This window comes from Diabrotica undecimpunctata, chromosome 5 (genome assembly GCF_040954645.1).
Source record: "Diabrotica undecimpunctata isolate CICGRU chromosome 5, icDiaUnde3, whole genome shotgun sequence".
Lineage (NCBI taxonomy): Eukaryota > Metazoa > Arthropoda > Insecta > Coleoptera > Chrysomelidae > Diabrotica > Diabrotica undecimpunctata.
This window is the reverse complement of record NC_092807.1, coordinates 77,430,830-77,447,964: the sequence shown is the minus strand read 5'-3', so window position 1 is coordinate 77,447,964 and position 17,135 is coordinate 77,430,830. Positions and strand designations below refer to the sequence as shown.

General features: G+C 37.0%; 2 protein-coding genes across 5 annotated transcripts in view; one reads left to right on the top strand and one right to left on the bottom strand.

Annotated features, from left to right (window-relative positions):
* LOC140441409 (sorting nexin-13-like) overlaps nucleotides 1–17,135 on the bottom strand; it is a 1,016,720-nt gene that overhangs the window by 647,990 nt on the left and 351,595 nt on the right. The gene's annotated exons all lie outside the window — the stretch shown is intronic.
* Nucleotides 3,624–6,201, top strand: LOC140440903 (uncharacterized). Its single transcript, XM_072531267.1, has 3 exons — nucleotides 3,624–3,778; nucleotides 4,152–5,687; nucleotides 5,895–6,201. Exons 1-3 carry the CDS (start codon nucleotides 3,774–3,776, stop codon nucleotides 6,199–6,201), a joined length of 1,848 nt encoding a protein of 615 aa, XP_072387368.1. The 5' UTR covers nucleotides 3,624–3,773.

The following is a 17,135-nucleotide window of genomic DNA, read 5'->3' as shown; positions in this document are numbered from 1 at the left end:
ACTGTTACTTTTGGAATGTTATTCTAGCCGTATCCTCTATCCTAGCCGTATCTAGACGAATGCTCTCGTTTTCCTAAAGCCGCCTCGCTTATTCGTAATGCTTCGTACAATAATGATTTTTTTTTATTTAAAGAAACAAAGTCGCATCCACCCAAAGGTTATTAGCGGCATTCCTGTAACATTTGTAATAATATTAAATTTAACATTTGTAACAATCAATCATTGTAACAATTAATTACAATTTGTGAACAATTGAACATTTGTAACAATTAATTAAGTTAAATTGTGTGTAACATATTTACACATTTTAAGTAACCTAATAAATTATTCGGGTCTAAACTTTTGTTGAGGAGTGCTTTCAGGTTATTTGGCAAATTGTAAGACTGTCTTTGATTTACATATTTAGGACAGTCTATCAAGAAGTGCTTTATACTGTCTACTATATTGCATGTTTCGCATTTTGGAGGTTCACTATTTGAGAAGAGATAGGCATGAGTATACCTACAGTGTCCAAGTCGTAGACGTGTAATAATAGTTTGGCATCTTCTATTTCTGGCTGTGGACTTCCATGAAAAAATATCACTTTTGATGGTTCTGAGTTTCGAACTAGAGTCATTCCACTCCCGATTCCACGCACTTAACACCTTATTTTTGAAATAAACTTTTAGATCGCCTGCGACACTCCGACACTCTGTTTCTGATGCGTCATTGGTGATAGCGTTACGCGCACTAGTATCTGCTTCTTATCAATATTCCACTGAAGTAGAGACTTGAATTTAATGTTGGCTGAGATGTGTCACTTTCCGATGCCTTACTGTTAAGACAATTATGGATTTTTTTCCTTACGGACGTGAATTTACGTTTTATGGATCTTTCCTTTAAATGGGGATAAACTTGACTGAGCATATAGGACAAAGCTGGTAGGTCTGTGGTATATTCTTGAATTATAGTTATAGGATCTGTTGACCCCGTGATATTCATTAGGAGCATGTTAAGTTGATCAACGTTTAGAGGGAAAGGTAGAGGGTGATTTTCTATGTAGTTTTTAGCTGGGTCAAGTAAGAGAGAAAATGAGCATTCAGAAGTGCTTGCTGAACTAATTTTAGCTTTTTTTAGATTTTGCTTGGACGTTAGGTGGTGGAAAAATGTTATATTCTTTTGAAGATGGATCTGCTTCAGGTGAAATAATTTCATCAAAGTTTCTTTTTGGTTGATTAATTATGTGACTGTCCTTATTTGATGCATCTACTTTGTTGGGTATCTCCGGGATATTAGAAATAGACATTTGTTCACACTGAGAAGGGTTTGTGTCATTGAAAGCTTGCAAGGATATATTTGTTGCGCTGGATACCGATGCTTCATTGTTTGGTTGGGGTTTAGTTGAGCTAGTGGTTCGAAGCACTGTGAAGCGATGTGTCCTGGCTTCTTGCATCTAAAGCAAACTAAACTGTCTTGAGAAATGAATATTCTATATGTCGTGTTGTCAAAAACAAGAGTAAATGACTCTGGTAGTGTTAGATTGTGAGGACTGATATAGATTTGTCTTCGAAAACTAAGGATGTGATTGTACTCAAGCATAGAAGCACTTATTTTGACGAAGGTCATGGAGGAGACAGGAATTATGCCGATTTTTTGTAAATCATTGATTAGTAAGTCGTGCGGTATTGAAGGACATACGCCGCAGAGCACAAGTCGTTCCGCTGGCGTAACCTTCTTGCTCTGACAATTTCACATTGTATTTCTATTTGACCATGATTATTCATAAAATCGTCCACTATTTGTTTATTGGATAAATACATACATATACGATTATTAGATAATCTAGAAGAGAAGATTATATTTTTCGGTTAAATTATATTTCCAAGTGGGAGAAGGTAGTCTTGAAGTTTGGTGTTTTCTAAGGCACTAAAGATAATTGCTTGGGACTTTAAAGGAAATTGCACTCTCGACGCTGCCGAAGAGTATGACTGTGATGTGTTTATTTGATTTTGATGGTCTTGTATTGTAGAACTATTGTGTGATTCCATGTTTGAATTCATTTCGATAAACGTTTGTGAAAAGTAAGTCCGACCCTGTACACCTGCTAAAACAGGTATATCGGTCTTTACTAAAAGCGGTTATTTGCTGGTAAAACTGGATTTGTTTATTGACAACAATAACAAATAATTGCAATTTGGTGACTTTAATGCTAATTTAACTGGATATTATGTAAAGAGTTTGTACACTTACAGTTTATTTCAATATATCACTAAGATTCGCAATTTATAACTTACATTAAACTTTGTTAATGTTAAAAATATTCGGAGCCCATATTGAATACATTATAGTTATCGATGCAGAACCGAACTCCCATAGATGATTTTGTTTTTGGTGCTTTAACTCTCGAAGACGCACAAACTTTAGTTGAAGAATTAGTCTCTATGTTAAAGTTAGGAGGCTTTGAGTTACGGAAATGATACCAAATTGGTGTTGCTATTCCTGAATCCCGTATTAATCCTCACTCCATTAATTTTGATGCAGAATTATTATGCAGAATAATTATAATTATTCAAATGGTCCTTCATTAAAAATCCTTGGTTTAAAGTGGATTTCACAGTCCGATGTGTTTCAATTTTCAGTCAAATTGCAAGAGGTCCTCTGTATCAAAAGATCGTTTTTATCCGAATTAGCTCGAATTTAGGACCCTTGTGGTTACTTGACATCTATTACCTTTTGCAATAAACATTTAATCCAACAACTTTGGGCAACAGGTCTTAAATGGGATAATCTCTTATTTCACAGTTTAAAATTAATCGTTTTTTGAATATTTCTTGTCCCATCTCAAAGCTTCATGGATTTGCCGATGCTAGAGAAAAGGGATATGCTTGTGTCGTTTATATTCGTAGTAATGATACTTGTAACCTAGTTCAAGTTAATTTACTGTGTGCCAAATCGAAAGTAGCTCCTATAAAACAGATTACTATATCTCGATTGAAATTGTTAGCTGCTGTTCATTTAGTAAAACGTATGTCATTTGTGTTACAGTCGTGGAAGCATATAATATTTCAAGATGTGTATGCTTGGTTAGATTCTCAAATCGTATTCCACTGGATTAAAAGTACCCTCGAGATTCAAAACTTTCGTCGCAAATCGCATTTCGTATATCCAGACCTATAGTCAAAATTATTCTTTGCATTATATTAAATCTCGAAATAATGCAGCCGATGCGCCTTCGCGAGGTATGCTACCGGCTGCTTTTCTATCAAAATGAGACTGGTTAACAGGTCCTTCGTTTCTGCATATTACATTAATTTTTCCAGAGGTTCCTCCCTCATTGGAGGAAAAATCCTTACTTTAGTGTTTGTTTCCACTCGTAAGGAACATTTTTGTCTTGTTTGCTAAAAAATTAATCGTCTGTTACCTCGATCCAAAGAATTTTCGCTTTTATGCTGAAATTCGCGCAGAACTCTCGTTATAAAAAATCGAAACGCTGTGAACCCTTGGCTTTGGTAGAATTGGAAAGCTAGTTGATTATTCTTTGCAGATTTACACAGGAAAAGCATTTTGAAGAACATTTTCAATCAAACTCGTTTCCGAAACCATTTCGTAAGTTGAGAGTATTTTTAGATGATAGGGTAGGTGGGGGCAAAAGTCCGCATGGGGTAAGAATCCGCACACGCTTTCTAGATGACAGAGCGAATATATTAACTTGATTCACACATGGATCGGTCAGTACCTTTCGAACAGCGCTGTAGATTATACACGTGTTTCGTGCGGCGGTAGTTAACGAAAATATGAGGTAAGTTTTAAATTTTGCTGTTCTAATCTAATTTTTTTTTTCATTCTTTTGAAGATTGTATGTGTTAAACTATTTTTCTAAAAAGTCTTTTAACTAATTTATGTAAGCCGGTTTATTGCAAATAATGTTAAGACACAAAATCTTTAATTTGAGGTTAGTTTGTTCCAAACAAGCCTAGCTAAAATTAATAGTGAACTTTGGGGTAAAAGTCCGCATGTCGGAAGGGGCAAAGATCCGCATGCGGATTTTTGCCTCATTAAGGAAGTTTTTGTTTATTATCTAGAATTTTACTTATTTCATAAAGTTTTTTTTAGAAGTTTGTATAAATTACGTTTTTGTTTGTTTGTTTGTAAAAATTACGTTTTTGTTTTAGGACGTACAAGAGAAAAAATGAGAACCTAAGACCATTTACAGACGATGTTTTTATGCAGGCTAAACATTTAAAGGAAAGGGGTCTATCAACACGAGAAATAGGTAGAACTCTTGGCTATGATGAATCTACCATTCGAAAGAGGCTAAAAGCGGACAGAAGCGTTAATTTCTTGGGTAGATTTCGACCTGTATTTACTCCAGAACAGGAAAAGCAAATAGTGGACCATTGTAAAGCTTTAGACTTACGTTTCTATGGGCTCACCCTAAAATCGCTTCGTTTTCTGGCATATCAGTTTGCAGAACGAAATGGTATTCAGCATCAATTTTCTAAGCAATCAAAACTAGCAGGTAGAGATTGGACTAGAAATTTTATGAAACGAAACCGCCTTTCACTACGTACACCACGAAAAACCAGTGTAGCTAGGACCATGGGGTTCAACAAACATCAATTGACACAGTATTTTCAAAATTTAAAATCTGTCTTGGAGAAATATAAATTTCCAGCGAATAAAATCTACAACATGGATGAGACTGGTCTACAAACAGTGCCAAATAAATTACCTAAACATGTTGCTCCCACTGGAAAAAAAGAAGTAGCAAAAAATGTAGCTGCAGAGCAAGGAAGAACTGTGACAGCTGCATGTCCTATGAGTGCAACAGGACACTATGTTCCACCATTCTTTATTTTCGCACGCAAAAGACTAAATCCTCTTTTGATAAAGGACGCTCCAACTGGTTCTGTTTTGGCTGTAACTGATTCTGGATACATGAATTCCGTTAAGTTTCTTCAATTTTTGGAGCACTTTCGCAAATATACAAATCCTTCCGCTGAAAGCCCAGTGCTATTAATTTTGGATAACCACATATCCCATACCACTCTAGAAGCCATCACTTACGCAAAAAATAATAACATCCATTTGCTCAGCCTCCCACCTCATAGCAGCCATCGAACTCAACCACTGGACAGAAACTTTTTTAGGCCATTAAAAGCTTACTATGATGATTTGTGTGATAATTGGACCACATCTAATCCCGGTCAAGTAGTCACAGAATACCACGTCGCTGGATTATTTAAGCAGGCCTATGAGAAAACTGCTACTATAGAAAAAGCTGTTAATGGATTTAAAATGACAGGTATTTTCCCTTTAGATGAAAATATCTTTACTGAAGAAGATTTTTTACCTTCTCCAGTAACTGAACAAGAGCAAGAAGAAGTAGATGATCTTGACCGAAATAATAAAGATACACAATTAAGAATTGTATTTGACGAAGACAAAAGTCAGGAAAATGACAAAGCAGAAGAACTAAATAGTAAAGCAGAAGAAGCAAGTGGTGAAGCAGAAGAACGAAATGTTGAAAATCTACCAGATAGAGCTAGCATTTCAAGTAACCGGGAATCAAAACCCGGAAGCTCGAAAAATGAAATGTCTACTACGTTACCGTCAGATATCATTCCGTTGCCAAAACTAACAAAAAAGAGAAAACGAACAAGAAAAGGATTGAAATCTACACTTCTGACATCTACTCCACATAAAGAGCAAATGGAAATCTCAGAGCTGGAGAAGAAATACAAAATAAACGAGAAAAAAAGGAAGGAAAGCATTAAGGAAAATAAAAATACAGTAAGAAAAGTATTTGAAGAAAAACAAAATATACTAAATAAAAAGGAATATGAATATTCTTCTGACTCGGACGCGCAAATATCACTTCATGATAGTAGCAGCAATTCAAGTTTTTCTGAAAGTGATGCTGATAATGAATTATCCGAATTAAGTCCAGGAGAGTTTGCTATAGTAAAAGTTTACGGCAAAACCAAGGACTCATTTCGAATGTATGTTATGCGAATTACTGTAATAGTAGATGAGGGTTACAGTGGTATTTATTATAGAAGGGCACCCAATACAATGCGTTTTTCAGAAACTGAAGAAGAGTTTTTTGTTAACAAGACAGACATTATAAGGAAACTTTCCAAGCCATTGCTAGGCAGTTCTGCTAGATTTAAGGACTTTGTGAGCTTTTCAACCGATTTAAGTGATTTAATGTTGCACTAGTTGTAACCTAAAAAGTGTTTCAGCTTTTAAAAATTTCTTTTATTTTTTATCTTTTTGTGTTTAGGTCATATATTTACTTGTTTGTATGTTTATAAGTTTTTAGATCATGTTTTTTGACAAAATAAAGATTTTTATTTGATACGTTGTTAATTTTTATTTTTATAAAATTATTTTTATTCAAAGGGGGCAAAGATCCGCTATGCGGACTTTTGCCCCAATTAATGGGGCAAGAATCCGATTTGTAAAATATTGTACTTTCCGCTATAGTTTTTTTTCTTACAGCTGTTTAGCTGTTGTTTTATATTTAGAGCTAATGGCATTAGTTATCCTAATGGCCTGACAAATTTAATATGTATACTGCAATCAAAAGTGTGGCAAATATTGCATATATATAAAGTGCGGACTTTTACCCCCACCTACCCTAATACTCATTGTCTAAGAGTAGATGGTGGTCTATCTCAGTCCTTCTTGTCATATGAAGTAAAACATGCGTTTTTTTACCCAAACAATCTCGCTTTACTACTGCTACTACCCTACTACTATTAGATACTGTCTTCTAAACAAGCAGTTATTTCAGTATTGTCCAAATTTATTAGATGTTGGAAACAGTATCCCAAAATCTTACAACACCCTATGGGTAAATTGCCGAAATTTTGTCTCGATTAAACCTTTTTCGATTTATGGGTTAAGTTATGGTAGACCGTTTTCAATATTTCTCACTACAGAGGAGTTAGAACTCACAAGATCTATTTGTGTCCTATATTAAGTTTGTTGAATTTGATAAAAGTTACATTGTTTGATTACAATCAAAATTAAACTATCAAATTAAAAAAAAAAACTTAATTCATCAAATCGTAACAGTAACAGTACCGCCAGTAAATTCTCTAAATTTTCTTTCCACCCAAGACTAAAAAATCTCTCTTCAGTTACCTGCGACAATAACGAACTTCACCTACTAAATCTAGGCCTCAAATACTCCATTCCAAATAAGGTCTCTGAAAAAGACCTTCAGAGTCTCTCTATTGAGCTAGACATCATCATCCAAAATCTCTCTGTTCCTTTAAATAAAAAAACTTCAATCAGAAACTCCTGTTTTAATACTATACACAAATTCAAAAATAAAAATTCCTCTTTTAATTTTTCAACAGCACTTACAACACCCCCTCATCTATCAACTTTTCTTCCACTGACCAAAACATCCATCTCACACCTAATTTTCCTAAAATCTCTCAAAACAAACGTAATGAACACTTAAATACTGTCAAATCTATCAAAAATCAAATCAAATCCAATAATTTAATTATCAGCAAAGCTGACAAAGGTAACTGCCTAGTGATTTTAGACCAAACTTCATACAATAATAAAGTCTCTACTTTCCTCAATAATAATAACTTCACTTTACTAACAACAGACCCCTCTAAAAAGTTTATATATAAATTAAAAGAAAATATCAAACATTTTACAGATTTCTTATCAGAACATTTTGCACCATATTACAAAAAATATGGTGCAAAGTGACCCTCAGTCAAAAATACGTCATCTAGTTACTCACCTACAACAGATTAATCTTCACCCCAACATTACTATGCTCTCATTTGATGTTAGCAATCTATTCACCTCTGTCCCTAAACAAGAAACAATTAATCTGGATCACTCTCTTCTAAGAGCCAATTCCATTACCCTATCTACTACAAACTCCATTATCCAACTATTACAACTTTGTTTACATCAAGATTTCTTTGTCTTCAACAACAAATACTATAGACAATCTGATAGCTTAACCATGGGTAGCTGTCTCTCCCCTCTATTAGCTGATGTATTTATGGATCATTTAGAATCCACACAGATCATGAAAAATCCTGAAATACTCCATTGGTTTCGCTATGTTAACGACTGTTTAGTCTTCATTTCTATCTATCTATCTATCTATCTAATTAGCCTTCTTCGGTCCATCTTTGGACATAGGCCTCCCCAATCCTTTTCCATTCTTCTCTGTCTGTCGCTATAGTCATCCACCTAGAGCCCACGTGCTTCTTGTTATCATCTGCCCATCTCATTTGGGGCCTTTCTCTGCTTCGTTTATATTCCCACGGCCTCCAACTTATAAGAATTTTGTTCCATCGGTCTTCTTTTTGTCTTATATTGTGTCCGGCAAATCTCCATTTCAATTTTGCAACTTCTTGTCTAACATCCCTTTTGTTTTCTCTCTTATCCACTCGTTTCTCTTTTTATCCATTAGTCTTATGTGCAACATTTGTCTTTCCATTGCTCTTTGGGTTTTTATGATTTTGTCCATGTTTGCTTTTATAAATGTCCACGTTTGGGAACCATAAGTTGTGATGTCCTCTCGTGGGAGTCACTATCCGGGTAGCTTTTAGACAGTCAGACACAGAGTTCAAAATAAAAATAAAACTTTATTGTCTTCCTTAAATTATATAATAATAGTCTCCCGTTTTATACCGCTGTCGCGGCTTTGGGAGTATAGCAGGGTAGTCTGCTATATCTAGGGCCTACGGTATACAAGGAAGGTAACATGGCCAGTGCTACGCTTCAACCGTCTATTATTACCCCTGGTTTTACCCAAGGTACTCATTTTTATTCAGGCTGAGTCGACCTGGGGCCTATAGACATTTTTAAAATGTCTAGATGTTCTTGCCGGCGGTAGGATTCGAACTCCGGACCACCAGCTTGCGAGGCGAGCATCCTACCGCTTGCGCTACGCAGGCCCTTAAATTAAATTTACAAAAATCTTATGTACATATTTACAATTTGGTTTAGTCTTCTCAGTACCTGGCCTATTTATTCAAATTAAGTTTGACCTTGTCATATGAAATTAGTCTTATCGGCAAGCGAGTGTGTATTTGAAATTTTACGGGAACGTTGTATCGATTTAATAACAGCGGACGATAGGTACAAAGAAAGGAAAGGAACTCAACACGTCCCTTAAGTGATTCGGGTTAATAGGACACTCCTCGACAGTCTCAACACGACTGCTTCAGAGTACGGGTAGTGAAGAGCTCAACACGCTCTTCGGGTAACGGCGGTATGGGACTCAACACGTCCACAAGCCGGGGGTAGGGAAGAAGAGAACCTTCAGTCAACACCTGTCGATTCTCTCTCTATCAGGAAATGTTGCGGTTTATATAGCGGAGCTTGGTAATTAGTTTTGCCCTTTCTACTGTCGATACATTCCTACTTCATGGGTTGGTTCGCGCGCACGCTGGTTTAACGGTGATGGCTTGGACTCATCGTTACACCCCCTCTTCCTGGAAAAAAAAAATTTGGAACAAAATTTTTTTATTTTTATTCCTTGCCAGGTACTTGGTTACCCTAAAAAAAATTTACAATACATCGAAATAAAAAATGTCCGCCCTAAAAAAAATAAATATCGTCTTCTTAAAAAAAAATCGTCTTCCTCTCTCTTAAAAACCGTCTTCCTTCGTGGGGCTTCAATTATTGGTTTTTATCCTCAGCACCCGGTTCGGGAGTCTCAGTCTGTATTTTTTTCCTTTATGCTGCGGCGGAATTAGTGAGAGCAGCGGGATTGACACTGGAATTGACTGGACTTTCTGAGTTTTTGTGATGCCCATGGTTGGTTCATCGAAAAGGTTTTTAAATTTGGAAATAGCCTTTATCAGGGGCTCGCAGCCTTTGCCCGGGGTGTTAGGTTTTGGTGTGTTCCCCAATGGTGATATTAATTCTGGAACGGTGTATGGTGGCGGCGTAACTGTGCCGTCCATTTCTATGTCACTGTAATATATTTCTAACGTGTCTGACATTATATTTGAAGGTTACTGGTAAACTGTATTAAAATATACTGTCACTACTTGGTGTTGACTGTAAGTGCTTGGACTGATTAAGGAGTAGGGAAATCGGTAAATGCGGGTTTTAGGTCTTTGATATAAGCTGTTATTGTACGGTTTTTATCATGTTTTAATTTGAATATTACATTAGAACACACTTTTGTTATAGTATATGGGCCTGAAAATTTCGGTGCTAATTTGGCGTTAAAATTTTTGGCGGCATTTGAGAGTTGGTATTCCCTTTTCATGACTTTGTCGTTTATTGTGGGTTTCCACTCTCTTCGTCGTAAGTTGTAGTAATGGCTTTGAGTTGTAAAGGCTTTTGCCAGGTTTGTACGTACTAGTTCGAATGTTTCTCGTAGTTTATGCCATTTTATGTTTTGATCGGTATGTTGTGTGTCGTTTGGGGTTTTTACGACTTTACTTGGAATTTCTAGTTCGTGTCCAAAGTTCAGGAAGGCTGGGGAGAAACCCGTTGAATCGTGTTTAGCTGTATTATATGCGAATAGTAGTTCTGGAAGGCTCGTGTCCCATTTCTTATGGTTATTATCGCAGAACTGAGCTATCATTGTTTTGATTACTCTGTTTGTTCTTTCTACTGGATTATTCTGGGGTGAATATGGCGGAATGTTTCTTTTAGAAATCTGGAATTCATCTAGCAACTTTCGTACTTCCCTGTTCTCGTATGTTCTTGCGTTGTCTGATATTAACTCTTTGGGTGATCCGAATCTCATAATGATTTTATCTTTTAAGTTCTGACAGACTGATTTTGCCGTTGCTGTTCTGATCGGTATGGCTTCGACCCATTTTGAAAAGGTGTCCTGGAATGTCATTATATATTTGTTTCCTTTGCTGGATGTTGGAAGGGGTCCTATGATGTCGGTTGAAACGGTGTGCCATGGATGTGGCGGAATTTGTGTAGATTGCATGCGGCCTGGAGTTAAGCTTTGTTGCGGCTTAAATTGCTGACAGTTCTTGCAGTTCCTGACGAACTTTGCGGCGTCTTTAAACATCCCTGGCCAGTAGTATTTTCTAGCTAGGCGGGTTATTGTTTTGGCTATTCCTAGATGTCCTGCGGTCGGTTGCTCGTGGTTTTCTGCCAGGAGTTGTTGTCTCTTGTGGTTTGGGATGCATAGTTTCCAGGGGTTGGATACCTCTGTCTCTTTTAAATCGTATTTGTCCCAGAAGTGTCGATAGAGAAGTCCATCTTTGATAGAGTAGTCTGGAAATAGTTGCGGATTTGTCTGGATTTTATTTAAAGCTTTATTGTACCATTCGTCGGGTTCTACATCTTCTACGTTTATTATGCAAACCAGATCTACTGGTTCTCTAGAGAGCGCGTCGGCCAGTACGTTCTGGGAGCCCTTTCTGTAAATGACATCGAAGTCAAATTGTTGCAGCAGCATTGCCCATCTAGCTATTCTACCTGTAGGGTTTTCCATTGTTTGTAAGTATCGTAGACTTTGATGATCTGTGATAATTGAAAATGGGTATCCTTCGATGTAGGGTTTCATCTTTTCTACACCGAAGATGATCGCTAGTAGTTCTTTTTCTGTCACGCTGTAATTTTTTTCGGCATTTGTTAGGGTTCGACTTGCGTAAGCGATGACTTGTTCCTGTCCTTCGTCGTTTGTTTGTACTAAAGCTACTCCTAAACCGTGGTTCGAAGCGTCCGATTGTAACAAAAATCTTTTCTGGAAGTCCGGGCAGATCAGTATTGGAGCTTGTGTCAGTAGTAATTTTATTTTGTTAAATGCTTCCTCTTGGTCTCTGTCCCAAGTCCAATGTTGTTTTTTCTTTAGTAGCTTTGTTAAAGGGGCTGTAGTTCGTGAAAAATCTTTTATAAATCTCCTATACCATGAGATGATGCCCAAAAATCGGCGTAGTTGTTTAACGGTTTTTGGCGCGGGATATTCGACTATAGCTTTTGTCTTGTTGTCGTCCACTTTTATTCCCGTTTTGTTTACTACATGGCCTAAATAATTTATCTCTTCTTTGCAGAATTTACATTTGTCTATATTAATTCGTAGTTTGGCCTGCTGTAGTCTGTGAAGTACTTCTTTTAAGTTTTCCATATGTTCCTCGAACGTTTTCCCCAGTACTATTATGTCGTCTAAACAGGCGAATGCATGTGGTTCCATTTCTGGGCCGATTATTGTATCTAGTAATCCGAATGGAAGTACTTTGAACTGGAATAGTCCTTTTCCTGGTGCTATGAAAGCGGTCAAGGGTTTGCTTGCTTCGGAAAGTGGTACTTGCCAATATCCATTTTTTAGATCTAACGTGGTAAAATATTTTGCAGATTTTAACTTTTCTAGGATATGATTGATGTACGGTAATGGGTAGGCATCTTTTTCTGAGATGTCGTTGATTTTCCTAAAATCGATGCAAAATCTGTATCCGTTGTTATCCTTCTTTTTTACTAGGACGATGGGGGAACTGTACGGGCTATTAGATTTTTCTATCACGTTCTCTTCTAGCATCTTATCTATCTCATCGTTTATGATCTGCATTGTAGGGTTTCGGGGCCTGTATCTTTGTTTGATCGGTGTATTATGTTTGAGTTTTATTGTATGTTCGGTTAGATGTGTTGTTCCTTTAATTTGTTTAAATTTCTCCAATTCTGTTAGTAACAATTCCTGTAATTGTTTTTTTTTTCGGTATTGAATTGAATTCATTCCGGTATGTATGACGGAATATCTTCGGTCTGGTCGTCGGCCGCGGTATCGGTCGGTAGTTCGGTATATCTTCGGTCTGGTTGTCGACCGCGGTATCGGTCGGTAGTCGGTATATTTTCGGTCTGGTCTTCGACCGCGGTATCGGTCGGTAGTCGGTAGGTCGTTTTGTTATATATTTTGCTTCTCTGTTGGAGCGGATATCTTGCGGTTGGTGTTTCGTTGACCCTGGAATTGGTCGGTATTCGGTTATTGTCTGCATCGTACGATCTGGATCCGTGTTCTGTCCTGGTTGGGTATTGTTCTCTCCTTCTTACGCGATTTCTATTTAAGATGTTTGATAAATCAAGGCCCCATCTTGTTATTTCATGCATTCCCAGTACTACTTCTGAAGCTAGGTTTGGTAAAAAATGTAGCTTGGCTTTTCTCCAAACGTTGTCTATGGAACATTTTGCTGTAAAACAGATTTCTATGTTGCTGGTTTTTCCATCTGCCAGCGTGATCTTTAAAGCTTTTCTGTCGCTTTTTGTTCCACATTGTTCCAATATTTTTTTACCTTTTTGTCCTATAAACGAATTTTGGGCTCCTGTATCTATTAGTGCTCTTAACTTTTTACCGTTGCTGAACGTTATCGTTGTGTGGGGTCGTTGATCTGTATAGTGTGCGTAGCTGGAGGTTGTTAGAGAGGACTCTAAATGCTGACTGGGTTGCCTCCTTCTTGTCCAGTCCTGTTAGAGTTTTCCGGTCGGCTTCTACATTGGCAGTTATTGGAAGTTGTTCCTCGGGTTCCGCAATGGCTGCAGAAGAGTACAGCGATAGCTCTGCAGTTTCTTCTATTGTGGCCTCTGCGGCCGCATTTCCAACAACAAGTCTGTCTGTCGAAATTCTGTATTTTGTTATTACGACTATTTGCCTGTGTCCAGTCACACCTTGTATTGTTTCTGTTATATATTTCTTTTTGGACCATATCATATTCTTCCGCTAGTCTGATGATGTCCTGTGTTGACGATACGTCTTGCCTCTTTATATACAACTTGTATTTCGGGTTCATATTGGTGTATATCCTGTTTAGTTCTTCTTGGTGATTGAATTCACCATGTCTTCTGATCATTGTTTGTATATCAATGATGTAGTCTTTTACACCTTCGTTGTTTCGTTGGAGTCGGTTCCGGATTTGAGCTTCCAGAGATTGCGTGAGAACGGAGGAAACGAAGAAATTGCGGAAATCTTGTTCGAAGTCTTTTAATTCGTTCCAATATTTATTATTGTTTCTGTACCATAGTAATGCTTTCCCGTTTAATGTTTCTGGTAGAGCTTGTAAAACGTGGGTGTCTTGTAGGCCGTAAGCTGTCTGGAGTTCTTTCAACCGTTCTATGAATTCTATTGGGTCTCTTGAACCGTCAAAGTGTAACCCCCATTTGCGTACTATTTCCATCTTTCTTTGTCTGTCTTCCATCTGGTTTTCTTCTATTTCCTCTGGGTTTTGGCCTTTTTGAGTTGGTGCCTTGATGATCGCAACTAATTTCGCTCTTGGTTCGCTGAAATTCCCTTCCGTCGGCTGTTCTCTGTTTGTTAATTCGGCTATAAGTTCGTCTTTCTTTAATAGGTACACCCAACTAACCTTCGACGTTTCCGGAGCGTCTGTCATTTTTGAACTGTGAATCACCCTGTATTTGATTAAAATTTGAAATGTAGTACTGTCTCATGAAAATAAAATTCGGAATTCGGTCGGTATTATTGTTTAAAACGTATTTTTCTGCTCGGGCGCCATTTGTGATGTCCTCTCGTGGGAGTCACTATCCGGGTAGCTTTTAGACAGTCAGAGACAGAGTTCAAAATAAAAATAAAACTTTATTGCCTTCCTTAAATTAAATTGACAAAAATCTTATGTACATATTTACAATTTGGTTTAGTCTTCTCAGTACCTGGCCTATTTATTCAAATTAAGTTTGACCTTGTCATATGAAATTAGTCTTATCGGCAAGCGAGTGTGTATTTGAAATTTTACGGGAACGTTGTATCGATTTAATAACAGCGGACGATAGGTACAAAGAAAGGAAAGGAACTCAACACGTCCCTTAAGTGATTCGGGTTAATAGGACACTCCTCGACAGTCTCAACACGACTGCTTCAGAGTACGGGTAGTGAAGAGCTCAACACGCTCTTCGGGTAACGGCGGTATGGGACGGAACAACTTGTGAACTCAACACGTCCACAAGCCGGGGTAGGGAAGAAGAGAACCTTCAGTCAACACCTGTCGATTCTCTCTCTATCAGGAAATGTTGCGGTTTATATAGCGGAGCTTGGTAATTAGTTTTGCCCTTTCTGCTGTCGATACATTCCTACTTCATGGGTTGGTTCGCGCGCACGCTGGTTTAACGGTGATGGCTTGGACTCATCGTTACAAAGTGAGAACAGGGAGTACGCATTGATTGTATACTTTGGTCTTAAGATGCTGTGGATGTCTTCATTTCAGGTAACTCTAATTCAGCTGAACTATTACTTTCTAAAATAAACCAAAATCACCCCAATATCAAGTTCACCATGGAACTAGAATCGTCCATGTCAATCAATTTTCTCGACCTCATCATTACCAGATTAAATGACCACCTCGACTTCAGTATCTATAGGAAACCCACACAGACCGACCATGTAATACCCTTCTCATCTAACCACCCTATATCACACAAATACGCAGCTTTTCATAGTTACATCCATCGCCTAGAAACCATTCCACTTTCTCATTCAAACTACAAAAAAGAATTTAACATTCTCAGACAAATAGCAGTAAATAATGAATATGATCACAACATCATCAACAAACTCATCCATAGAAGACGCCTTAAAACCCTGCAGGAGACTGCGTTCCCCAGAGACCTTACCACCAAACCCAATTATGTTTCGCTTCCATACCATCACGAGAGTCTTTCTGGAGATATTCGAAATCTCATCAAACGTTCGGTTGAAAATATCCACGTTTCTTTTAAAATACCCAATAATTTGGGTCAATACATATTTAATTCTAAAGATCCCATCAATTATATGAACCGTAGTAGTGTTTATAGACTAAAATGTTCAAATTGTGATGCCACCTACATAGGAAGAACATGTAGATCATTGTCTTCCCGCTCTCTACAGCACACAAAAAGAGAAAACACCTCCACTTTCTCTCAACATCTAAAAGAACATAACCACACCCTCAATATCCCAGAAGACGTATCACATATCCACAATATCCCCAAAAAAAACTTTCTCAAACCAGACCTATACGAAGACCTTGAAATCATTAAAGAAAAACAAAAAAGTCCAAATTGTGTTAATCGCCATGTCTCATTCAATCAAGACTTCCTCCCACTCCATCGCAAATTATTCTCATAACCCATATTATTAATTTACTTCTACAATAAAATTTACATTTATCATTATTCGTTCTTCAACTATTCATCTTCCTTAGTTCACTCCAAAACCTCTTTCAATACATCAAACTCTCTATCTTTCCCCACTCCTTTCTATTTAACCTAAATTTCAGGATCCTACATCTAATGTTTTCCATGCTTCTTTTCGACACAACTTATCTTCTCACAACTTCCTCTCCTCACAACATTTTAAAACATCACATTTTTCTTTTTTACTCAAATTTAACAGTGTCACCACAACAATTCTACGTTTGCAGTTCTTACACATCTGGTCAACATACACCAATAGTCTATCAACTTATCTAGAACTTATAACTTATCCTTTTTATATTTCTCATGTACCTAGTGTTGTTTTATAACAGATAGGGCTTATTTTCCTTAAGTTATAAGTTGAGTCTACCTATTACAAAACCACTCATATATCTGTTGTAAACAAGATCATCACCTTTTTATCCTTTTCCATCCCTCATCTTATTTTACTTATCCATATAGCTCCCTCAGGATTTGGTTTCGGATCTCTGGAGACCCCAGCCTCCTGTAGAGTCTTTCCTCTTCTCACAACTTTTAAAATTACACATTTTCTCTTTTTTACTTAAATTTAACAGAGCCACCTACAAACATTCTATTTTTGCAGTTCTTACATATCTTGTCAATATACAACAATAGTTTATTAACTTTATTTACCCACTTTAAGCTCATGCACTTATAACTTATCCTTTTTATATTTCTCATGTACCTAGTATTGCTTTATAACAGATAGGGCCCCTTCTTCTTAAGTTATAAGCTAAGTAATGTATGATCAACATATTACAAAACCACGTGTCAACCATCAATTTCTGTTTGTCTCATATAGTTGTTAACATCAACAAAACAACTAACCAACTTTATCCGGTAACACATAATCAGATATTTATGTTCATGAACTTGTAACTTAAGAATTCTATTATATTTACCAGCTACCAAATGTTGTTTTTAACATACAGGGCCTTCTATGCTTAAGTTATAAGTTATATACCACATGAACACTACATTACAAAAGT

Excerpts from the sequence above, each read along its gene's own strand:
- LOC140440903 (XM_072531267.1), top strand. Across the intron at positions 5,688-5,894 it reads ACATCTACTCCACATAAAGA|TGATGCTGATAATGAATTAT; the intron begins GCAAATGGAAAT and ends TTTTTCTGAAAG.